This window comes from Rutilus rutilus (assembly GCF_951802725.1).
Source record: "Rutilus rutilus genome assembly, chromosome: 20".
Lineage (NCBI taxonomy): Eukaryota > Metazoa > Chordata > Actinopteri > Cypriniformes > Leuciscidae > Rutilus > Rutilus rutilus.
In genome coordinates, this window is record NC_140225.1 from 25,021,885 (window position 1) to 25,048,833 (window position 26,949).

The 26,949-nt window shown below is 33.9% G+C and overlaps 2 protein-coding genes across 3 annotated transcripts in view; one reads left to right on the forward strand and one right to left on the reverse strand.

Moving 5' to 3' along the window:
* Positions 1-2,804: 2,804 nt before the first annotated feature.
* Positions 2,805-11,400, forward strand: epcam (epithelial cell adhesion molecule). 2 transcript variants are annotated; one of them, XM_084390523.1, is made up of 10 exons: positions 2,805-2,869; positions 9,103-9,166; positions 9,444-9,545; positions 9,817-10,075; positions 10,217-10,282; positions 10,378-10,441; positions 10,519-10,617; positions 10,702-10,899; positions 10,979-11,023; positions 11,116-11,400. In XM_084390523.1, the coding sequence occupies exons 2-10, from the start codon at positions 9,106-9,108 to the stop codon at positions 11,140-11,142; spliced, it is 921 nt and encodes a 306-aa protein (XP_084246649.1). In that variant the 5' UTR covers positions 2,805-2,869; positions 9,103-9,105; the 3' UTR covers positions 11,143-11,400. The 2 variants fall into 2 exon arrangements, with proteins under 2 accessions (XP_084246649.1, XP_084246648.1); XM_084390522.1 differs by lacking the exon at positions 2,805-2,869 and adding an exon at positions 8,785-8,973.
* Positions 11,401-19,288: 7,888 nt separating this feature from the next.
* Positions 19,289-26,949, reverse strand: part of plekhh2 (pleckstrin homology domain containing, family H (with MyTH4 domain) member 2) — a 106,594-nt gene continuing 98,933 nt past the window's right edge. Inside the window, exons 26-30 of the mRNA XM_084391156.1 lie at positions 21,929-22,074; positions 21,715-21,844; positions 21,202-21,288; positions 20,947-21,096; positions 19,289-19,605 (exon numbers count right to left, since the gene is read on the reverse strand). Of these exons, the coding sequence (XP_084247282.1) occupies positions 19,420-19,605; positions 20,947-21,096; positions 21,202-21,288; positions 21,715-21,844; positions 21,929-22,074 (699 nt within the window). The 3' untranslated portion in view covers positions 19,289-19,419. The remainder of the gene's footprint in view (positions 19,606-20,946; positions 21,097-21,201; positions 21,289-21,714; positions 21,845-21,928; positions 22,075-26,949) is intronic.

Genomic DNA, 26,949 nt, shown 5'->3' on the forward strand with positions numbered 1-26,949 from the left:
CAGATATCAGGAATTCAATTGTTGATATCAAGAATTCAATTGTTGATATCAAAAATGAAATTGTTGATATCAAGAATTACATTTTTGATATCAAAAAATGTAATTGTTGATATCAAAAATGTAATTCTTGATATCAACAATTCATATCCTGGAAATGAATAAAAGTTAAAACGGCTTGCCATACGCAACTCAGGTAAGCTGCACGAGACAGCGCAAAACGAATACCTACAGTAATAAGCAAGAAAGTGAAAGAGACTGGGCAGTGGGCACCGAGCTGCTGTGGTTTATATTCACGCGTCTCAGTCTATGTCATGATGTGATTTTGTCATTATATTCTTCTCTGAATTTGGATACAGCCCTTATGTGCCAGAGAAACAAGCCATCTTTAGAATTTTGTCTTTGAACTTCCGTTTTTAGCTCTGTATATTTAGCATCGCTGTCGAAGAGTAATTAGCCAATGTGATCTCATGAGAATACGTGTGTATTTTTACTTAAACTACCATACGTTATACGTACATTTACTTACGTTTTATACACACAGAAACGTATAATACTGACGTATTTACAGCACTAAAACGTAAAATATTTACGTATTAACAGCACAAAAACGTAAATTATTTACGTATGAATAACTCTACCGACGTACATATTTGTACGTATACCTTATTTATGCATATTAAAATAGTGGCATTATGTTTTGACTCTATTGCATTAAAATGTCTTATCAATTAACGTTAACGTTTTCAGTCGCATTTAAATGCAGTTTACTCAGGCTAATAACATTTCCCTGTTCGTGCCTTCTGCTGCAAACTCGTTTCGGAGGATTAGCTAGCCTACATGCAGTTAAACAATACACTTTAAAACCTTAAAAACCTTATTTAATCGTTTAACCATTTTGCAATATTTAGTTTATTTACAGTGAGACACAAAATGCGTTTTGTCCAATAGAACAATAATAAACCAAAAACCAACATAAATTCACAAAAGACATCAATTTTATTAGCTTGATATAATCCAAATCTTTAGAATCCATACGTTTGCAAGAAAGATATCCACATTCAGCCCTTTATCCAGCGAGTGATCTTTATCTCCATTCCACAGGCTATCACAGCAGCTCAGTCCGTAACTGTCAAATCTCGCGCTCGTGATGAATTCAAATTCAAAAATTGCGCCCTCAAGAAGTGTTACGAAATGTTTACGGCAGTGATATCAAACGCTCATTGGCTCTCGCCTATATTCGTCACAGATTGCTACATGCCGTATTTCAGTCGGTAAACTACATTTGAAATGGAGAAGCGCGCGCGCCTTCACACAGAGCCAGAGCGAAGCCGGATTAACATTTTCATTGATTAATAACTTAAATTCTGCTCTGTACCTCATTCAAAACTATTATACTGAAAGAGAGGACTGTGACTGCAACACATCGTCATGTGAACGACTTTTGGTACCGGTTTTGACATTTTCGCAATAAAAATTATTGTGATTACACATATGGTGTTTTTCTTCATAATTGTAGCCTATGTAACGTTAGTTTTAAGAAATTGTTATGGGTAGGTTTAGGGGTAGGAGTAGGATTAGCTGCTAAAACTAAAAAAATATTTGAATGCTATAGTATATTGTTAATAAAATTTCCATTTCCCTACACATCTCTGTACGTTTTATCCTTTTTATATTCAGTATAAAATGGGTAACGTTATGTTTAGGTTGGGAGTAGGGTTAAGGGATCTTCCATTTATCTATAAAACGGTAAAAGGTAAATTATACAGATATCTTAATGATATGAAAGATTCGTACATATTTTATGTTTTGTAGCTGTAAAAACGTAATAATGTTACGTTTAATTGTTGCAGATACGTCCATATCATACATTTCAGCATCTATCCAAACGTACAAAACGTACGTTTTCTATCTTTGAAAATTACGTCATTAACAATGAGACCAGGCTGAATTAGCTGTTGAAGTGATTATTGTAGAGTTAACGAAAGTCATCATGGGCATTGTATTGTTTGAAGCAGATGTCATTACAAATGTCAGTAAACCAGGAAGATTTCAAAACGAGAGGTTCATTCATAAATACATAAGATCTTACCTTCAAGCTGTGGAAATACAAACCGGAAGAAGGAAAGGGGGCGGGGCTATAAGGTCTAAAGCATTTCTTACACTCATGTAAGCTAACGCAATCATCAGACATAAATCGGATATAAATCAAAACTGCCAAAAGTTACCAAATGAAATGTCAACACAAGAAGAATTACAGGACTAAACAAAGTTTGGGGGAGTTGATGGAAACGTTCTACTCGACCTGTTTTGATCATAGTTCTAAATCCGTAGATTGCTGAATCATATGTAGGCCTAGCCTAGATGTTGACAAAAAGTTTTTAAAAAATAGCATTTTGTTCAAAATAAAAATAATAATAACTTTCCCACATTCAAGTGCAAATACTAAGCTAGTTTACTGAGAGTATATACTTCAAATTGTACATAAGCTAAAAAATATGCTAGAAGTATTTAACTAGTAAAATATCAGTAGCCTACAGCTATAAGTTCACTTGTAGGGCCTCCAAATTGCAAAAGTCACCTGTGCTTGGGACTTTTTCTGGTGGAATATGTTGTACTTTATACTTTTACTTGGTTAATTTCGGTTAATTTCTCACACGAAGGGTAATGCAAAGTAGCCTAACCCTTTTATCATGCTTCTATTTAGTTAGTTATTTGAAAAACTCTTGATGTGACACTTTTAAACCACTCCTTGCCTCTGTGGTTACAACAGCTACAGGAAGTTGCAGCCAACATCTGTGTTCATTTAAATAAAATAGTTTTTGAGACAGAGTTGATTCTATCCTAATGACTAAATATTTGTGAAGTTCAGGTGAGTAGATTGTCATTTCTTTGCGTTTTGTTTGTTAAATAAGCTTAAAATTTCTTCAGACAAAGATAAAAAAAACTATAGTTAGATGTTTTTAGTGCATTAGTATTGTTTCCATGACCTGTTTACAAATATTAACCGGTTAACTTAAGAAACTGCGGAGAAATTTTATCTTTTTGTATCATTATTTAAGTTATTATACACACACACACACACTTTATATATAAAGTAATATATAATATAATATACAGTAAAGTAATATATACATATATGTATATATACACAATATCGTTCAAAAGTTTGGGGTCAGTAAGATTTTTTTATGTTTTTAAAAGAAGTATCTTCTGCTCACCAAGGCTGCATTTATTTGATAAAAAACAATAAAAAAATAAATAAAAAAAACAGTAATATTGTGAAATATTATGACAATTTAAAATTACTGTTTTCTTTTTTAATATATTTTAAAATGTAATTTATTCCTGTGATCAAAGCTGAATTTTCAGCATCATTACTCCAGTCTTCAGTGTCACATGATCCTTCAGAAATCATTCGAATATGATGCTCAAGAAACATTTATTATTATTATCAATGTTGAAAACAGTTAATTAAATTTTTATTTCATGATGCTATGATGAATAGAAAGTTCAAAAGAACAGCATTTATCTGAAATCTAAAGCTTTTGTAACATTAAACACTACAAGTTTGGGGTCAATAAGAATTTTAATTTTATTTTGGGGGGAAATAAATAAAATAAATCAATACTTTTATTCATCAAGGATGAGTTAAACTGATCAAAAGTTACAGTAAAGACATTTATAATGTTAGAAAATTCATCAAAGAATTTTGAAAAAAAATTGTACACAACTGTTTTCAACATTGATAATAATAATGAATGTTTCTTGAGCATCAATCAGCATATTAGAATGATTTCTGAAGGATCATGTGACACTGAAGACTGGAGTAATGATGCTGAAAATTCAGCTTTGATCACAGGAATAAATTACAGTTTAAAATATATTGAAATAGAAAACAGTCATTTTAAATTGTCATAATATTTCACAATATTATTTTTTTTAATCAAATAAATGCAGCCTTGGTGAGCAGAAGATACTTCTTTTAAAAACATAAAAAAAATCGTACTGACCCCAAACTTTTGAACGGTATAGTGTTGTTTTTGGCGGCCTGTTTTAATTTTAGTTTTAGTCTTTGTGTCAAGCTGTCATTTTAGTTTTTATTAGTTTTAGTCACGTTCATACTCTTTTTAGTCTAGTCAAGTTTCAGTCGACTAAAGTCTGAGCATTTTAGTCTTATTTTAGTCAGAATTATCCATGACTATTTTTGTCTAGTTTTAGTTGACAAAAAATGATGACATTTAGTCTAGTTTTAGTCAATGAAAATTGTATTTTAGTCTCTTTTTAGTAATGCAATTCTATTTAACCCAGTCAACATAGTGTAGCCTACCACTATGGAAAAATAGCAAAAATAGCAAACAGAAAAGTAACACTGTCTCATTCGTGGAGCTGGATAAACAAGTTCTTTGTGACATGCAAGATTTATTGTATTAAATCAAAACATGTCAATTTTAAGTTTTAATTTAAAATGTTTGTGATTTTAATATAAGTACATGGTTAAATATTTTACCACTTGCTTGAGCAACTTAATATATAAATAAAAGTAATGCATTGAATAATACGTTGTTTAAATAGTGTTTAAACGTGAATTACGTCTATTAAAGAGTGTATGTGTACAAAGAGAATCGCAATGCTGACAAAACTTTTTTTTAAATAAAAGTAGCTGATATTGGATTTGAAATCAAAATAGTGAGTAGCCTATGTGTTTGTGGTCCAGCCATGGATCAGTTACGCACTGCAATCGCAGCATATTTGAAAGCACTATAGCGTGTGCTGCTCCTGCACCGCATACACACTGCACACAGAGTAGGCTATGTGTGAAACGGGCGTCAGACTTAACTTTGTTTGTTGTCGTTTACGCTAACTCGCTGCAGCTGCATCTTCTAAATAATGCTGCGAGTGTGGCTTGAGGAAGCGACATCGCCTGCGTCTGGCAGTGCGACCTGATGCAGCCCCTGAAGTGAGACACGGGAAACAGAAATACTGCAAAAATAATAGACGAAATAACGTCATAACATTTCGTCTCGTCTCGTTTTGGTAAACGAAAATGAAGAGACATTTTAGCATAGTTTTTATTTTGTAAACCACATTTAGTCTCGTTTTTATTCGTCAACAATATTTAGTCATAATTTTCGTTGACGAAAGCAACACTAGTATAGTGTATAAATTAATTTATAAAGTAATAGAAAAGGATACAATTTCTCAGCAGTTTCTTAAGTTAGCTGGTTCATCAACTATCTTCAGCTAAAGCTGACTTGAAAAAAATAGAAGCTGCAACAAATAATTGTTTTTAAAATTTGTAAATGAGCACACGTAATTTAAATGTCTTACAATGTTTAATAAAGTTTGAGAAACCTAAGTAATTATTGAGATGATTTAGCTTTATTCAGTAACACTCGCTTTTAATTTTAATTAAGATGGTTGTATTCTCGTGGATGACACCTTTCATAAGGCTTGTTGTTTTTAGGTGTAGAGAAATAAAAATATTGATGAAAAATGGGCAAAATACAATTGCTTACAACTAAAAACAAAACAAAAAAATATGACCTGTAGTGTCTGTCATAGTTTCTGCAGAATCCAGTCATACCTTTGGAACTGCAATTCTGGACATTTGAAGATGTAGATCAGGGTGTAAACAAAAAAATATAAGACACAGTATCAATGTAGAAAAACATATAAGAGCGCCATCAAGTGGCGATGTGGAAAAATAACAAAGAAGAACAACTTTTAAATGCATTCAGTTGTCAGTTATTACATATTTTCATTCAACACAAGCAGTGCAGACCAGACCAATATGTGTGCCATCTTGACATCTTTTTTTTTTCAATATATAAACAAAGAGTGTGATAAATAGGCTGACTGTAACTTTAAATTGGACTCACAGATCATTGCCCTTGTTGTTTAGTTTAGACTAAGACATCATTACATTAAAAAAAGGTTTCACTACCATAAAAATAAGGTTTCAGATCCACATGACCAGACCTATATAAAACACTTATAAACATAAATATATACATAGAACACAAATCCAGATGTATGTCTATGATTTGAAATTGTCTATGTGATGTTGTTTAAGATACCACTACATACAGAGAGTATGACGTCAGTTTCGATGTTGTTGTGGGTATCAGTTTGGAAGGGTGTGTCCATTTGACTAATTTCTAAGCTTTGACAGTGCTGTGCTTCTCATGAGGTCATGATACCCGTAGGCTACAACTACAAGACAAATTTGAATTTTCGACACAATCCAAAATTTGGTGTCCACAGAATCGCTTTAAGGAGTCTAAGCAATTGTTTACAGGAAATATCCTGATTGTGAAATGTTCAGAAAGTAGTGGTTGGGGGTTGGGCCACTTCTGTCCAAACTTGTTCACCTGGTTTTCACTGCATTCCCTTGAGAAACAGAGAGAGCCTGAGTGTTGATGCCTAGTTGAATGGCTTTACCTGTAACACTGATGTCCCAACACTGACCATTAACAGTGGTAGAATAAACCCAAGAATAGACTTAGTGAATTTCTCTGACACCATACATGTCACATGACACAACCTGGGTGTCCTGTAAAGAGCACATTCAGGGCTTTTCAGAGATACCAAATGTTTGGAGGTTTCACCATGAAAACAACTTCTCCTTGGTTTTTAAATATGTCTGACATTAATTTAGTGATCAAATGTAGCACTCTTATGGAAATATGATAATATATTGTAATTATAATTTAAATTGGAATACTTTTTTTTTTTTTTTTTTGTATTTCATAAACCAACATCTCAGGAAAATGTTATGGGGTTTCAAATCAAAAAATGACTTTCTGTTACAGAACAGGGCATGTATTTCATAGACTTAAATCGTGTTTATCAGGCATTTTGGGAGACACAACAAGTGAATATGGAAATAAGTTATACATCAATATTCCGATGAAATATTAGATATTATTATTAAAATGTTGCTAATTATTACTCCAATTAATACACTTCTTTTTTCATTAAATGTTGCTCCAAGAACACATTAATGTGCACATTAGATACAGTGTATAGATACATTGCATTGAATGGGAATATTAATTTATGGCCATTTTACCCACATATTGCATAAAGTAAAATGGTGTATCAATTCATTCTGTTAAATCTTTCATAACATAGTCGAGAATCATCTTTATACAAATTTTAGTTCAAATAAATCCTGAAACCCCTAAATTTATTGGTGATTTAAAAAACAAACAAAAAAAACATTGTTTTTGCCTATACATATAATTTCATGTCATTTTATTTTTTAAACAACTGAGTCCTGGTGTCCAATACAGAGGACATAGCATAACATTTGAATAATATATATATATATATATATATATATATATATATATATATATATATATATATATATATATATATATATATATATATATATATATATTAACATGAGTAACATGACATGAAAAAAAAAACTAAATAAAAAAATAATAATAATTCTGGGTCTCAGGAGGATATTGTTGTGATTGTCATACCTGCCTTTTTCATATTCTAATTGGCATGACAAGTGTTTACATTAATCAAAAAATGGGTGTTTTAAATGCTGCTTGTAAACTTATTGTGCCAGTTCATAGGTGTTCCTTTTTTTAAATAATTATTATGCCATTCCATATCACCAACATCCTACCTCATGTCATTTTAAACATTTTAATTAAAAATATACAACATATGGTGAACATTATTATTATAAAAAAAACAATTAATTAATTAATTAATAATAATTATATATACATAATTATATTATATATTATATAAAAACATCCTAACAATTCTAAAAACATAACAGACAGTGTGTGAGAGCATGTTAGCACTTTGACAATTATGGCAAAAATGTCTATACTGTCCCATTTGTTTTTTTGTTTTTGTTTTGTGGGTTACAGCCCTTCTTGCCTGGTTAGGCATGATATTATTAGCTTTTTAACATGTACTTGTATTATACATTATATCACATTAGACTATGCTGCTTTATATCGGCTGCCAGTACTGTCTTTCCAAATCTATTAACTAGAATAATCACAAATCAAATCATTAGAATTAAAATTACTTTCTTACCCAAAAATAATTAGTTTTCTTGAAAATCCTCTATATTTGTACAGGCTCTATACTGATCACCTCAGGGTGCTAATGGTCATGACTCATGTATGATAATGATTTCACCCAGAAAGCTTAATTTGTAACAGTAATTTGTAACTTATTTAATTAAATTCTAATTAATTAAACTGATTGTGTTATACTTCCCACTTTATCCTATGCTCATGTTCATTTAAGTTATTCTTAATACTTGGTGACGGTAGGCCTACTTTTTATTCATTTTAATAAAATATGTTTTAAAGCATTATTTTTATGGTCTTAAATGATTTTAAAACTCAATATTACTACATGTTTGTATGTATCTCTCTCCCTCTTTATTATGCACAACTGAATCACAATTGTGTATGAAATGTAAATAGTTGCCCATTTTAAATTATATAAATAAACTTGCCTTGCCTTAAATCTGTAAGTGCAAGTGTGTTAGACAGCTTGTTTGTTTCACGTTGTCATATATGCTATAACTTGCAGATATATACTGCAGTTTCACTTGATAGGTATCAGCGTTTGCGTGTGTCGAGTTTCAACCGAAAATCTTTGTTGACGCTTTACATTTCTAAAATGGAGAGATGATGTTTTGCGTTCATTCTCGATGCGTCAAGTTGCCAAATATGGTCATGGGCGGGAAACTGTGAGTCTGTTGAGAGTTAGTCCCGCCCACTTCCACCTGACGTCTTCACAGGTATACATAATTAGTCACCTGTTGCGCGTTAACATCAGTCGTTTGGCGGGGGAGAGAGAGAGAGGATAACTGCTGGATCTATTCTTTATAAAGCTCAAGAGTCTACTACAGTCTATCAAACGGAATAAATCACTTTGGTTGGATTTTGTTCTCTTTTTCAGGACTAGCCGAGCTTTTTTGGGGTAAGAAGACTTCGGCGTTTTATTAATGAAAGAATAGTTAGATTGCGCATTTGGATATTAGCCCTACGCACAATTTTCTCGAACGGAGTGATTTATAATTCCGGTATACTGTTGGTCTTTGTTTTTCAGTTCATGATGAAGGTTATAATCGCCTTGTTTGTTGTGGTGTTTGTGGATGTGGTCGCCTCACAATGTAAGTAATTTTGTTTTATATTACAAGTTTTAAATGTACATTACAAAGTGAATTCAAATCGGGTTAATTGTTCCAAATTGTTTAATCCTTGTCGTCTAACTTGGTAGTTAGAAGGCAAACAAAACAAAGAGATCCTGGGTGTGGTTCAGTATGGGGGGAGGGGGGCAAACTCTACTTGCCTGGGGTTATATACCTCTTTTTCATTTTTTTTATCCTGTTTACCAACAAGTTTGCTATGTTTAAACAAACACTATACTTATTTGTTTTAATCCAACAGGTTCTTGTGAAAATATGAAATGGGCAGTATGTGATGGAACCCCATGCCAGTGCACCCTTCAGTTTGCTGATGATGACAAGCGACCGATTGATTGTACAAAGTGTGAGTTTCCCTCTAGATTTGCTCTTGAGTGATTTAATTAACTAATGTTTTAAGGGTAGTTTTTGACATCCGTACTTTAGGGTCTAACCTGGGCTATATTAAAAATATATAACAGCCTAGTTTGCTGGTTTTAGAGGGGTTTTGGAAACGCCACCTAAATTAGCTGAGCACCAACTTTCCTAGCTGAGACAAACCAGGAAGGTTTAATCGTCCTTTCTCATTAAGTGTAGTAAGTGGTTTTTCAATTTTCTCTCTCTCCCCTCACCCTCAGTGATTCCCAAGTGCTTCCTCATGAAAGGGGAGATGTATCGTGCCAGAAAAAACTTGACCACAAGATCAATTGGTGGGAAGCCAGTAGAGACCGCCATTGTGGACAATGATGGCATGTATGACCCAGAGTGTGAGAACGATGGGAAGTTCAAGGCTGTCCAGTGTAACAAAACTGATGTGTGCTGGTGTGTGAACAGTGCTGGTGTACGTAGAAGTGACAAAGGAGACAAGAACATCAAGTGTGAGGCTGTGGAGACCTAGTGAGTGCACTTAAGCATGTAACAGGACACTCTTCTGACTGACACACCCAGTTTGAGGTGTGGTCTGTATTGTACTACTGTTTGTGGGAGGAAGCAAAACTTGATGGTCTGACAATGTCTTTTTTTTTTTTTTTTCTGTAGTTGGGTTCGCCTGGAATTGATTCATAAAGAAGCAGGTGTAGCTCTTGATGCCACCAAACTGAAGACGTATGTTACAATGGATTTCTAAGGCTTTGCTAGATCATGGAATATTAAGACCTGCTATTGAAGTGTTTTTTTTTGCCTTTTGCTTTTTTTTGCAGTGGGATTGAGAATGCTTTGCTGCAGCGTTACAAGTTGGATAAAGCACTTGTGTCTGATTTTCAGGTAAGACGTTGCCATTGTATTGTAATATCCCTCTACTCTGCTTGCGGTACAGATCCTAACCCTTTTTTCATCCCCAGTATGACAAAGATGGCCGTCTCATTATTGTGGACGTCAAAAAGCCGATGGGACAAGCACTTCCAGACCTGTCCCTCATGACTTATTACATGGAGAAGGATGTAAGACTCCTTGTGACTTTTCTTGTAATTTAATGCCTGGTTTTATATCTTGTAACATGTGTAAAATTCATCTGTCTTCCATAGATCAAGGCTCTGCCCCTGTTTTTCACACCTACACCATTCGAGGTCAGTGTTGACGGATCAAAGGTGTCCATGGAGAAGATCCTGGTCTACTATGTAGACGAAAAGGCACCTACCATCACCATGCAGAAGTTGACCGGTGGCATCATTGCTGTCATTGTGGTGGTCAGCTTGATCGTGCTTGCTGGACTTCTTGTTCTGGTAAGTGTGTATGTAGATTCACTTTTAAATGAAGTATGTGTGCCTGTACTTGTGGTCTAACTGTTCCTCTTTATTTTAGTTCTTTCTTGCACGGCGGCAGAAGGCCCAGTACAGCAAAGCACAGGTTAGTTCTCATTTACTTCGTTATCCAAACTGTGGTACTTTTCCCAAAAGGGAGCAAGCTTCTGTTTAACACATTTCCGTCTGTTCTTGCAGCCCAGAGAGATGGAGACCATGTCTTAAAGCCATTAATGATGTCCCATGTACTTGAATCTGACACTGGGACGTGCCCCTGCTGAAGCATTGACCTGTTGTTTGCATTGCATGTGACACTTTCATATTGGGAAAATTGTGTCTGTTACATGCTGGCTACAGTTGTTTTTAAACAATGTTGCTGTTACGTTTTGCTATTTAATGAGGGCTCATTTTCATTGGATCAACATTTTAACATTGTACAGTTTGTGTGACTTGTAAATTTTTAATAAAATTTGGTAAATGTCATGCTGTCTGTTTTTTGTTTTGTTTTTATCTACTGTGTTCCTAATTCATCTGCCATATGCTAATTTAAATAATCAACCCTTTTAACTAAATATGTATTGGCTTTAATGAAAAGGACAGTCCTACCGCAAAACAAATCTTGGCCTTTTTTTGTGACCAAAGGATTTGATTGCCCTTTTTAGCCCAGGGCTGAAGCTGCACCTGTTTGTCACATGAGATTCATCACAGAAATAAACCTTATTCAAAGTAAAGACAACTTGTTAAAGGCTAGTTTTGGCTAGAGAAGACTTTACACTGTTTGGGAAAGGAATCCACTTCTGAGACTCACTATGCATAGGCTATAGGTAAATAACAAAGTGCAGAAAATGGCAAAACCATTTATAACACAAATAACAGTTTGCAATATCAATCAGCATAATGAACTTTTGACAAATTAAAGTTGCTAGAAACCAGATATATTCAGTTTACAAGTGGCAGTGCTTGCTCTTAAAGTAAAATGCAAGTGTTAATGATCCATTGCCTGAAAACGTCTACTTGTACACCTCTTAAAGCTGTGCATTTGTACAAGGGTTATTTTCTTTCAGAACTGAGAACAAAAGGGCTGTTTATTAACTCAAAGCTGGTGACCACTCACTCGCAGTGATGGACTAATAATTAAACCCATGAGAGAGCTGTATACTGAGCTTTTTGGAAAAACTGGTCAGACCTGTTGCTCAGGTTTCAGGCCACAACGTTCCTATATCATTGTGCTATGACTAATGCAAATTTCTGACTCAACCTCTCACGAACAAGGAAGCAGGGTTTACTGAAATTCTGTCAAGTTTTAATTTACAGGGGACATTAATGAATGACCAATGTATTAATGAAAAACGTTCCCACACTTGCTTAGTAGAAATCACACGTTACAAATTTGTACAAGAATAGCAAACACCTCGCCAAAGAGGTTGCTGTATGACGAGTGGCAAAAGAAAAAATCGGACTTGTTTTTTTTAAGAGATATCTTCACACAAAAGCTTGGCTGGCACTCCCTTGCTTTCAGTTCTAGTCCCCCGGTATTTTTCCCAGAAAAGCTTCGAGCATTTGTTTCTCAGACTAGTTTAGACAGGTTTAGGTGGATCGCATGTTGCCCTCCCCCAACCGTGCTCACACCTGAGTTAAGAGTCAGTCTGCGTTTCCATGGCAGAAAAGGAGGGATTAAATAACAAAGCTTGTCAGATGAGTGTGGGTCACAGTGGGGAGGGACATTTTCATGAGGATGGTTCACTCCTCACCTGTGTTTCGGTTCACATTATCAACGATACTTAAAAGACACGTGATTCGGTGATGAAATGTAGTAAAGCAAACAAATTTAGTTACATCCTTGGCTTTAGAGTATACAAGTGATTCACCATCTTAAATAGTTTTTAAGAATCAGGTGTTTATCTAGATCATTTGACATGCATTCCTGCTTTAAGAATAATAATGACTTGTTTGAATTGAAGGGTAAATGGTTCCAAGTAACATACCAAAGTAATAAAAAAAAAAAGATATATATTTGATTCAGTGTAATGAAGGGAGGGAGTCTGCCAGAAGAACAAAGAAATACTGTAACAACACAAAGAAAAACAGCTGCCAAGTGGAAAGATGTGACATGGGGGAAAAACCTGTACGTTTTTAATTCCACTGGTTTGGGAAATATAGCAGGAAGTGTAGCAACCAACCAACTGTGGCAGCAAGTCAGAACAAACCTTGCGTATTATGTAAAACTAGTTTTCATTATCAGAATACTGATTAGAAGCCAAACAATCATTCATGTCCTGCAAAACATTTTAGATCAATCTCTCATTGATATGTTGATTAAAAGAGTTTGTATCATACACATAATAATTAGGTGAAGTGTAGTTGTCTTGTATTCCTGAAAAGTGTGCATTATATACAGTAGGTACACTAACATTCACGTTTAGTGTCGGTAAGATTTTTTATTAAAGAATTTAATACTCTTATCCAGAAAGAACAAATTAAATTGATCAAAAGTGACAGTATGACACAAAAGATTCACACAAGTCACAAAATATTACTATTTCAAATAAAAGCTGTTCTTTTGAACTTTCTATTTATTAAAGAATCCTGAAAAAATAAATAAAAATAATAATAATTTATAAAGGTTTCAACAAAAAATATGAAGTAGCACAACTGTTTTCAAGATTGAAAATAATAAGTAATGTTTCAGTCAGCATATTAGAATGATTTATGAAGGATCATGTGACACTGAAGACTGGAGTAATGATCTGGAGTAATGATTTGCATCACATAAATAAATGACATTTTACAATATATTTATATATTTGATAAAATAAATAAAATAACTATTTTAAATTGTAATAATATTTCACAATATTACCGTTTACTGTGTTTACTTTGATCTAATAAATGCGGCCAAGGTGAATATAGAGGTTTATTTTTCATAAACCTCTTTCACAAAATACTAATGACCACAAACTTTTGAATGGTAGTGTATTAATATAACTTATGATGAATTTCTATTTTAAAAAACAGAATCAATTTTCATTTTTTTGAGTAAGGACATTTATTTTAAATTGCATAATAGATAATATTTATAGAAAACACACAGGAAAAATGCATACAATTTACTATGACGTTATCTGTCATAGTGTCCCTTGTTGAATGAGGAAATATAATGCTTTGGCTTTACACAAATCTTCTCCATTGAATCTCTTTATGAATGTCACACCCCCAGTTCAGTACACCGATACATACTCTTTAAAATACTGCAAACACCCTATGACTCCATACTGGCTTCTTCGCCAAAAACCAAACATCCTCTGTCTTAATTCATTTCCTGGTGTACTGCTATCCTTACATTATTTCGCTGCAAGCTTAAACATGTAAAGATGAGGTAAGATTCAGAGTGGAGGGATTTAGTATTTCTCATTCTGCAATCATGATTTACTTCCAGTTTCGTTTGAGTAAACTCCAGCAAGCCACCACATGTCTGAACAAAGTATAGCCTACATATACATTTTGAGTATAAGAAAACCTGTTTAGTTAGTGTTTCGAGTTCATATAGCCTATTTGTTTGAAATTAGATTGTTGCTATAGAGCCTGAAAACCACAAAAGGTTATATAAGTATTAGAATACCATGGCATGACAAAAGTGTACTTAGAATCTCATGAAACTTGTCAAAGAACAGTTCTGGCCATATTTCATTCCCCAAAAAAATTATTTGCTTCTTTGACATTATTTTCATGAAAATTATGCACATTTCCACGCAAAGTTGCATTGATGCAAAATCGGATAGGATAAAAAAAAGCAACAATACTGTACAAAAAGTTTAAATTACGCTGTTTTAAATAGCATATATAGCCTACAAATGTGTACAGACAAACACACATGCATATATATATATGAAGAGTTCAGATGCAAAAGCCTCTAAGTGCCATCTGAAAATTTCTTCTAGAATGGTCATTTTTATCAAGCTCGTATATTTAAGTTCAGTAATTTCACTTAAATGACAATTAATAGGTAATTTTCATTGCCATTTAAGTGAAATTACTGAACTTAAATATACGAGCTTGATAAAAATGATCATTCTAGAAGAACTTTCAGATGGCACTTAGAGGCTTTTGCATCTGAACTCTTCATATATATATATATATATATATATATATATATATATATATATATATATATATATATATATATATATATATATATGTATCCAAACTTTTATTGATGTAAATGAATTGAAAGTGGGTGGAAAATCACATTATGAAATAAATGTTTTTCTCCAAAACACATTGGCCATTATTATTGGCACCCTTTTATTAATTTTTGCCTTTTTGCAACCTCCTTTTTCCAAGATAACAGCTTCCTGAGTCTTCTCCTATAATGCCTGATGAGTTTGGAGAACAACTGACAAGAGATCAGAGACTATTCCTCCATAACACATTTTTGTGTCGATTTTGATGTTTGTTTTGGATCGTTGTCCTGATGGAAGATCCAGCCACGGCCCATCTCCAGCAGAAAAAATAGGCAGACAACATTAAATTGATTGGAACTTCTTAATTTTTGCCCTGATGGTGGAAATGGGGATTTCCAATGCTTTAGCTATTTTCTTACAGCCACTTTCTAATTTGTGAAGCTCAACAATCTTTTGCTGCACATCGGAATTATATTCTTTGGTTTTACTTATTGTGATGGATGATTAAGGGTAAGGAATTGAGTTTCCTCATATTTAAACTAAAAAAAGTCATAGCTAGACAATTTCATGTTGTTTCTGGTGTTGATAAAAAAAATTATATTCATGAAAATATACTTCAGAGATATTTTACTCATAAAAAAATTATAGGGGTGCCAATAATTGTGGCCAACGTGTTTTGGAGAAAAACATTTGTTTCATAATGTGATTCCCCCCCCCCCCACTTTCAATTCTTTTACTTCAATGAAAGATTAGAGTTTTGTAAAAAAAATATAAAAAAAAATTAATGAAAGATCAAAAGGTTAAACAATGCAGATTTATTTTTACAGCCATCTTTGATCATATTTACCAGGGGTGGCAATAATTCTGACCACAACTGTATATAGTGAGATTACTATTGAAAATAATGTAAAAAAAAAAAAAAAAAAAAAATTCCAATGCCAGGGAAAAAATATGTTAATGACAATCTGACAATCGTAAAAATAATATTGCAATACAACAAAAGGCTTCATTTTCATTTCCAAAATATATATTTTTGTATTATTATATTGGAGCGGAACATGACGTGGACATGAAATCTCACTCATTTTTATGTTGAGGACTACTGTCAACCAGGTCACCCTCAGGAAGTCACATCATATTTAAGATGGTTTAACCCTAAAAGTGTCGACGTATCCTAGGAGAAACAAACATTTGAGAAGCTGTGGGGAGAGGCAGGGAAAGTGTACAGTAGGTCTCATTTCTTGGTTTCATGTTGAAAAGGTGTTTTGTTGTGAATATTTAGATCTGGTGACTTTGTTCATACATTCTTTGTTTAGCTCATGGGCTGCATTTACAAACAACATGGCCACCTGAAGTGGGAAATTTACTCACCTTCTGATAAAAGTTGATATATTTCACATATTTGGAATATTTGGAGGGGACTTACATGTTTAAAAAGTTGTTGTGCTAGCTTATTACGTTTATATTGAAATGTTATTAATTCTTTTTTTTTTTTTTTTTTTTAATGATCTGCCTATAAATGTTTGTATCCCCCAGAATACGTCACCCCCAGGAGGTATAAATGAACTGAAAAATAGAATGCTTGTTTGGCAATGCGTGTTACAACATTTTTAGTAAAATTTTTAAAACATTTACTCTCTCATAACTTAAATTAAACATGCTTCGTAAAATTCTGTTGAACAATAAGTATAATGCCTTTAAATTATCAGTATGACCAAAACTTTACTGAAAAACCTCTTGTACACAATATACTTTACTTGATTAAAAAAAAATATATATATATTTTTGCTCAGAAATTATTAATGATTTTTATCAAGTAAATGCAAGATAAACATATACTGGAATGAAGCAACTTGGGTTAACCTGATTAGGTAACACTTTACAATAATAGTACATGAATAATCATGTACTAATACCTGAATTAATAATTACTTTACTATGAACTAATGATGAGTTAAGACATGTATTAATGAGGTACTAACCTTAATTACGACATGAGTATCATGAATTCCTACATGAATATACCATCTTAACTACGCGTTAGTACATGCTTGTTAATTAATGTATTAATTAACATTTCGAGGTAAAGTAAATCAAACATGCTCTAGATCAGAAGAAAGATGTACTAAAAGGGCACAATGTTAAATTGTTCATAAATTTAACACCATCAATTGTCACATACATCATTGAATGACACAAGATGTCTTGAAATATTTATATTAAACCTACTCATTGAACACACATTCCGTTTTAAGTGATTCCACTGCTGCCTTCAAGTGTAAAATACCTACTACACTAGCATATTCATTAAACAGATGCAATTTTCAAAATTAAAATCAGTGTTAGCACAGATGATGGTTATTTTCTGGATTTGTTTACTGTCTTTCTGTCTCTATCATAATGCATTCGGATGTTAGTCTTGTTTGCTGGCTCTTCTTTGGGGCCACTATTGCCCCTTCAAAATTTGTCCACTTTTTTCCTACCGTTCAGTTCCTTCTCCATCTAATTCAGGCACAGCACCTCTGCTCTTCCACTTCTTTACAAACCACCGACAAGCACCAAATGATATCTGATTTAGAAGAGCTGAATATGTATAAAACATGTGTAATTGATACATTTTTGAAGATTTACTCTTGGAGGGCCAACACAAGAAATTACATGATACATTAACAAATCATGAATTCATGTTACTTTCCAAGTAATTAATGATGAGTTAGTAATGATGTGCCCCCCCAAGTAAAGTCATGACATTATGATACATTAACAAGTCATGAATTCATGTTACTTTTACTTCATGGAGGGGCACATCATTACTAACTCATCATTAATTACTTGGAAAGTAACATGAATTCATGACTTGTTAATGTATCATAATGTCATGACTTTACTTGGGGGGGCACATCATTACTAACTCATCATTAATTACTTGGAAAATCCAAGAGTAAATCTTCAAAAATGTATCAATTACACATGTTTTATACATATTCAGCTCTTCTAAATCAGATATCATTTGGTGCTTGTCGGTGGTTTGTAAAGAAGTGGAAGAGCAGAGGTGCTGTGCCTGAATTTAGATGGAGAAGGAACTGAACGGTAGGAAAAAAGTGGACAAATTTTGAAGGGGCAATAGTGGCCCCAAAGAAGAGCCAGCAAACAAGACTAACATCCGAATGCATTATGATAGAGACAGAAAGACAGTAAACAAATCCAGAAAATAACCATCATCTGTGCTAACACTGATTTTAATTTTGAAAATTGCATCTGTTTAATGAATATGCTAGTGTAGTAGGTATTTTACACTTGAAGGCAGCAGTGGAATCACTTAAAACGGAATGTGTGTTCAATGAGTAGGTTTAATATAAATATTTCAAGACATCTTGTGTCATTCAATGATGTATGTGACAATTGATGGTGTTAAATTTATGAACAATTTAACATTGTGCCCTTTTAGTACATCTTTCTTCTGATCTAGAGCATGTTTGATTTACTTTACCTCGAAATGTTAATTAATACATTAATTAACAAGCATGTACTAACGCGTAGTTAAGATGGTATATTCATGTAGGAATTCATGATACTCATGTCGTAATTAAGGTTAGTACCTCATTAATACATGTCTTAACTCATCATTAGTTCATAGTAAAGTAATTATTAATTCAGGTATTAGTACATGATTATTCATGTACTATTATTGTAAAGTGTTACCCTTGATTATTCATACTTTATTTTTTAATGTTAAAAACTATTATGTTAACATAAATGTCAAATATGACACCACAGGCTTTTGGGGAATATTTTCCATCTCTTAATTATCATTGATTTGCAATGAATTGCATATGAGCCATGAAAAGCCTGATGTATAAGTAAGAGTGTGTGTATGCAATCAATGATAATTAAGAGATGGAAAATGTTCCACAAAAGCCTGTTGTGTCATATTTGACATTTACAATAACATGAAAACATTTCAAAAGATTTTTAACATTTTTAACATTAAAATATAAATGGTGTATGAATAATCAAGTAAACCCAAGTTGCTTCAGTATACAGGATAAAAACATTCAAATCAAAAATTAAAGTCATGTAAAAAAAAAAAAAAAAAAATGTATGTCCTATAATATATCAATAAATAATTTTTCTGATGTCTCTTTATGGTCTTGCCCTTTTATAGATATGTCTCTCATTTTATTTCCAGATTCCCTTTGATGTAAATCAGTATATTGTAAAGATGGTTTTGGGCACAAGCTTATAACTTAGTAATGAATTAGAGAGTGTAGTGAGAGACAGCCTGAGTGAACACCAGCACAGATGGTCCAGGAGGGATGTATTAAAGAAGGGTGGGTGTTTTGCTGGGTCTGCTGGCAGCAGGAGGAGACTTGCTCCTTGATTCCTTGTTCTTCATCTCTCCAGACAGGGCCAGAAGCAGGGCTGGGGCCGACAGGTGGTGCACTGCTGCTTTTTGTTGCTGTGTGCAGTTAATGTAGCTGGCTATGAGCAGCGTCAGGTCTCGAACCTGAAAAACACAAAGGAAACGCTTTGTAAAATGTGCATGTATGTTTGCTGTTGCAGCATTTCAGTTCTTAAGCGGCATATGAAATGTTAATGAACTAAATGTAATGTTCATGAACAGCAAACAGAAGTATTCATCAGGCTGTGTTTCTGTGTACTTTGGTGTGTGTGTGTGTGTGTGTGTGTTCTCTTTGTTTCTTCAACTACAGGCTACTTTTCAAATGCCTTTTATGTATGAATTATTATGTTTAAAACTATGACAGTCTAAACCAAAAGTTACGTAATCTACACTACTGTTCAAGTTTGCGGTCAGTAAGATGTTAATGTTTTTGAAAGACATGTCTTATGCTCACCAAGGCTAAAATTATTTGATCAAAAATACATTAAAAACATTAATATTGTGAAATATTACTACAATTTAAAGTAACTGTTTCTATTTTCATATATTTCAAAATGTAATTTATTCCTGTAATGGCAAAGAATTTTCCGCATCATTACTCCAGTCTTCAGTCTCACATGATCCTTCAGAAATTATTGTGATATGCTGATTTGCTCAAAAAACCTTTATATTCTTACTTTTGTTTTAATATATATATATTTTTGTACATTTTTATTTTTTTTTAGGATTCTTGAATAAATAGAGAATTATAGAGTTACTCTATTTTAAGGTGACATAGTTACATTGTACTTAAAATTAAAAAATGATAAATTAATAAATAAAAATATAAATGAACTACATTTTGTTACTATAGAGTTTGGTTTAGGGTTAATTATGGTTTCACTTAATTTTGATGGTCCCTTTAACACATTCTGTTGACTATAAGTAACGCTGCACCTACATATATCTACTATCTCTCAATAGCGTGTTATTAGAGTATTAGTAGACTGGAAGGGTTAGGGTTACTAGAATAAGTAGTTGCAAAATTACTTATAGTCAACAGAATGTTCAAAAGGGACCATCAAAATGAAGTGTTACCTTAGTTACTTGTAATTATGCATAATTTACTGTTATTACTATAGTACATGTAGTAATGTGTCACTTTAAAATAGTTTTTTTTAAGTAGAAATCTTTTGCAGCATTATAAGTTTTATTACTGTCACTTTTTATCAGTGTAATGCATCTTTATCCTGAATAAAAGTGTTAATTTAAAAAAAAAAAAAAAATCTTACTGACCCCAAACGAAATGAAATGTAGCTTAGTGTAAAACATCTCAATATTTATCATGTGAAAATTATGATTTTTTTTTTTTTTTTTTTACACAAATAACAGCTGTCATTTCCACAACAACCTTTTTCTTTTTAACAAAAAACAACAAAAACACTAATTTAAGAGCACAATACTTACCTTAGATGGGGTCATAGCAAACATATGCTTCTCTGTAGACTTATCTTTGGATGTGTTGGTGCCAGAACTTAGAGCTACAACTAGCATAAAGTCCTGACCACATGCTCCAAATGTCACAATGCTTTTATGAGGGTGAGATCCAAGGACTTTCTAGAAGACACAAGGTGATGACTCATCTTAGCCCTTCACTAATATGAATTGTTTAGAAACAACATGAAAAATGGCTGCAGCTCTGAAAAGAACATGTTCACTTACTATAGAGTTAAACTCCAATATGCTGACTCCATCTTCATGTACTGCCAGCCAAACACGCACATTCTTCTGTGGAGATGAAGTTACGGGCTACAGGGAGAAAGAGAGTATGACTAAAACACAATGCCACAGCATTTACACTTTTTTGAGTATAATATTGAAAGAATTGTATGCATCGCCTTTAGTCTTAGGAGACTAAAGGCCCGTACACACCAAGAACGAAAACTATAAAGATAACTATATCAGAGCACAATATTGCTCTGTTTATTATAAGCGCGTGCTGCAGTTTTGTCGTCTGCCACTTTAAATTCTCAAGCTCTTTAAAGCAGGGTGGAATCTGATTGGCTGTCAATGCTTTTATTGTTAATCAGTTGGAAAAAAAATAATGTTTCTCTGTGCTGTTATTGTTATAGTTGAAGTGTGAACTCTTCTATTCTTTTATATTTAGAAAGATTTTTAGAACTTTATCGCTATCTTTATATTTATCGTTCTTGGTGTGAAGGGGCCTTAACTCACCTCAGCCTCAAATAGTTTGGCTCCAAAAAATGACCACTTCCGGGCCACTGTCAGGTAGATTCGTATGCACTCTGATGAACTCCGCCCCCTCAGAGATGCCCAGCGGGTAGAGAGTTTCTGCAGCAACTGCCTGAGAAAGCTTCCGTTTCAGTTGGTAAGCCAAACAAATTCTTTGTGTTTATTTTTGAGTTTGTTTCAGTGGAGGCATAAATACCTCATTTGTTCCTCAGTGGAGGTGTGTCTGTAATGCTTCGGGTAGAAACGCTCTATAACCTGTTTGAGTGTCTGGTTAGACTTAGTCTGTGCAGCTCCTGAACCACTTGTACTAGAAAATGGGCGCTCAAAGTCCCCAAACTCCACCTGCATGACACAAAACCCATTAGGTTTATGTACAGTACTTAAAGGAAATGAAGCCTATTTTAGGAACATTAAGATGTTTGGGATTATGGCATTATTTCATTGAAAATTAAGGACATTTTCTCCCCAAATTCTAATTACCGCAATGTATTCAGACATGTTTTTAGTAACTGCCATTATTCTCCATTAACACATTACTATAATATAATATTTACTTAAATGAGCATGAATTTAAAGCAGTAAAACAAATACTATTGTGTATAAATACTATACAGGTTTCAAATAATTTTTTTGACATGTTACAGTAATGAATGACACTGATTTATTTCAAATGATGGAAATGAAAATTGGTTTTGATTAATTGACATGAAAATAATGTAAAAATATAGCTGCGAGCAGCGATTACGGGCCCAAGCCGGTGGCACCGCAACCCCGTTATATATATATATATATTTATAAGACAGAAAATATTACTTGTCTTACCTTATTCTGATTTTATGATACACTCAAAATATTCCACAACAAATCCTTTAAATTTAATGTAAAAATAAAAACGAAAGTAAGCAGTGTTGGTCTCACGTAACCCTCTCATTAGAATCAAAATGTTTCAATTTTTGCGATGTATTTGGATGCTAAACTATTCTTTATTATAGGCTTTGTACTTCACTCGTGTTCCAATATCGATGGAAAAAATCATCCTCTTCACACGCGCAAAAATGTTCTTGGAAACATCACAGTGGAGCTCTGCTTACTGTGAATGGTACAGATTGTACTACTGACTATTTAAACAGAGCAGTGTAATTCGTTTATGTTAGGTTGACTATTTTTATTATTATATTGTATTAGGGCTATAATGAATGTCAAGATTGCAATTCTGGAATGTGTGTGTGACGCGGTTGCGGTTGAACAGTGGACACAAAAACATAAATAAAATGTTTTAGTTAATTCCTACATCCATAGGAATACATTGAAAATGCTCGCTCTACTCCGCACCATTATCAATGTCTGTGCGGACGTCTGTATTTTACTAGTATATAGTATACTATAGTTAGCGATTTAAAAGCCCTCAGCGGTGTCACATGTCGATTAACCGGTGGGAAAATTTTATCACAGTCACATCCCTAATATATTTATATATAAATACAATAGGCCTACCTGAAAGAGAATTTTACTTGCCCGACCAGAGTATAGCCTGATTAGAACGTCAATAACAAAAAAAATAACTTGGGAATCACTAAAACGAGAGATTATTCTAATTTCATTACATTCATTTTAAGTTGCAATCAGCAGTTAATAATAAATGTATTACTGATCAATGGTAACAAGGTTGCACTGCTGAGGCTCATGCTGCTTCTCCAGGAGAATTGTAAACAAATGAGCGCAGCACACAAAAAAGCAACCCAGTTAACAACATACTGACTATAAAAATTACAAATATGGAGTTTTTATATATTTTATAACATATGATAGAGTTAAGCAACCTCACTTGACGAGTAGGCAACTATTTCCTGAATACAATCACGATTGAAACTGTGACATTGATTTCATACAACAGGTTAATAAACAGTTACAATTAAGTCACTTACATTTAGATGCAATATTGACTGTTTTTGTTCTGTTTCAGCAGCAAAAATAGTTAAACAAAGATCACAGCAACTTGTTTTCTCATTACTGAATGATTCAGCATTTTGAAACGAATCGCTTGACTCAAAGATTCAATGGTCAATCCATAAACATCTGTCTCAATCATGAATGACTCAGTCATTGGAATGAATCGTTTGAACGAATGAATCAATGACTCGCTCATTAAGATGGTCGCCTGGCGACACCTAATGGCGGTTTAGTGTTATGTTTAAAAGTATCATTCTTTCCAACGTGCACCATTATCAATGTCCGTGCGGACGTCCGTTTTTTTACTTTCACTTTTATATTAGCGATTTAAAAGCACCCGCTCGTGTCACACGTCGCTTAACCGATGGGAAAATATCCTCACAGTCATATACCTAATAAATTTATATTTAAATACAATAGGCCTACCTAGTAAAACGTTTTATATACTATTTTGATATCCTTTTGGACACAAGAGGGCAGTATAGCCCTATGTTTGCTTTTTTGTTGAAACAAATAGCACTAAATAGCCTGTTTTTAACTTTTTCATACTTCTTGAATTGCAAAAACAGAATAAAATAGGTTTAGTTCTAATATTTGTATAATTTTATATAAAAATAAATGGTGTATAATTAAATTTTAAGAATATATGAGATGTTTTCTGATTCCTTTTTTGACATTATTTTAATCCCTCGCCATGTCAAAACCGTTTGAAATATTTAATATCCGTTCACAATTTAGCATCTTTAATGTATTTTCATCGTGTTAAAAAAGTTTGGTGTGAATAAAAAAAAAACACTTAGCAGGAGTGGGTAAAAAGCAGAGGCTGAATTTGCAAATAAATCCACATTCAAACCAAAATATCTGACTTCCTATTGGTCGAAGCTAATAACTGTATATTAGAAAGTTGTCCGGCTCGATGAGACCAATGTACGTCCTGATTTTTAAAACTGTGGGTAAAACTAACCCCCCCACTTTTGTCAAAAGCATTTTGAAAGTGACACACTTCCTGCTGCCAGTTGGTGGCGCTATAACTTTGACTCACAATAGTCACATCCATCTGATCGGCCTCTTACCACGAACACACTGGTGAAGTTTCATCAAGATCCGTTAATGTATGCAGAAGTTATACCACTTCGTGTTTCTCTTTTCTCGCCATAAATTCGTTTCCTAGCCACGGCCAAACCGTTCGAGATATCAAAAATCCGTCCGCAATTTAGAATCCTCAATGTCTTGACTTCATGCACACCGAGTTTGGTGGGGATTGGATGAATTCTCTAGGAGGAGTACTTCGCATTCCACAGCAAGCGTTCTCCAAACAACCCATAATTGCCGACTTCCTGTTGGGCTGGCGTAAAACTTAGAGCACGAAAGTTGTTCAGCCCGATGTGATCTATATGTGTACCGAGTTTCATATCATTACATGCAAGTGTGTTTGATTTATGGACAAGTGTTCGGATCCCATTCCAGGGGGCGCTGTTGAGCCCCCCTGCCACGCCCGGGTACCAGCTTCAGCCCGGCCCTGATGGCCGCGGGTTCTGACCTGTGTGCAAAGTTTCAAGAGTTTTCGAGCACGTTAAAGGCCCCAAAAGCCCCTGAAACCTTGAAAAACAGGAATTTTAAACAAATCTCACTCAAAAGACAAATCCCCCCTCCCCTCTCACACACAGAGACACAGAGAGAGGGAGAGAAAATTCTTCAGAAAATCCACATTCAAACCAAAATATCTCTCTTCCTGTTGGTCGGAGGTAGTTAATGTCAATTAGAAAGTTGTCCGTCTTGATGAGAACAATACACATACCAAGTTTTGTTGCTGTTGATAAAACTAACCCCCCCACTTATGACTAAAGGTGGCGCTACTGAGCCCCTCACCACGCCCGTTTCTGAAACTTTGCACATGTCTACTGGCTAATAAATGTGATGTGTCTGTCGAGTTTCATCCAATTTCAAGTATGTTAAGAGTCTCAAAAGCATCAAAAAAGAATATTAAAGTTTGAAGCGTTGCCACGGCAACAGTATTAAAGATATCAAAAATCCTTTCACAGGTCTACATCTGCCGTGTGTTTACATTATACACATAAAGTTTGAAGCAAATCGGGTAAAAATAAGAGGGTGATTTCAAAGCATTTTGAAAGTGACACACTTCCTGCTGCCAGTTGGTGGCGCTATAACTTTGACTCACAATAGTCACATCCATGTGATCGGCCTCTTACAACGAACACACTGCGGAAGTTTCATCAAGATCAGTTAATGTATGCAGAAGTTATAACACACTTCCTGTTTATCTTTTCTCGCTATAAATTCGTTTCATCGCCACGGCCAAACCGTTCGAGATATCAAAAATCCGTCCGCAATTTAGCATCCTCAATGTCTTGACTTCATGCTGACCGAGTTTGGTGTGGATCGGATCAATTCCCTAGGAGGAGTACATTAAATTCCACAGCATGCGTTTTTCAAACAACCCATAATAGCTGACTTCCTGTTGGGCAGAGCTAATAACTTAGAGTGCGAAAGTTGTTCGGCCCGATGAGATCTATATGTGTACCGAGTTTCATACTAATACGTTCTTGTATGTGTCCAAGATTTAAGATTGTGTTCTAGGGGGCGCTGTTGAGCCCCCCTGCCACGCCCGGGTACCAGCTTCAGCCCGGCCCTAATGGCCGCGGGTTCTGACCTGCGTGCAAAGTTTCATGAGTTTTTGAGCACGTTAAAGGCCCCAAAAGCCCCCGAACCCTTGAAGAACAATAATAAATATAGCTGCGAGCAGCGATTGCGGGCCCAAGCCGGTGGCACCGCCACCCTGGTGCCTTTAGTTACACTAAAGCCACCGGGGTGGCGGTGTCACCGGCTTGGGCCCTCCATCGCTGCTCGCAGCTATATTTATATATATATATATAAAAATGTAACAAAAAAAATAAATATATATATATATATACATTATATATGTAACAAAAAATAAATATATATATATATATATATATATATATAGCGAGGCGAGGAACGGGCAGAGAAGAGCGAACGTTTTTGGACATTCATCATATTGCATTGGTTTTCATTTCTTGTCCTCAAACCGAGCACTAATCTGTTTATTTTTAAGTCACACATTCTCCATTGATTAAAAAAGACAATCAAATGTATTTTTTAATGGTAGTATTATTTTATACAGAAATAAATTATTTATAATTCAGATGAGAATAAAGTTAGTGTTAATTAAAATTGTAAGGAAAACAAATATATTGATCTAAAATCTACTATCATTTGCTGCAAATA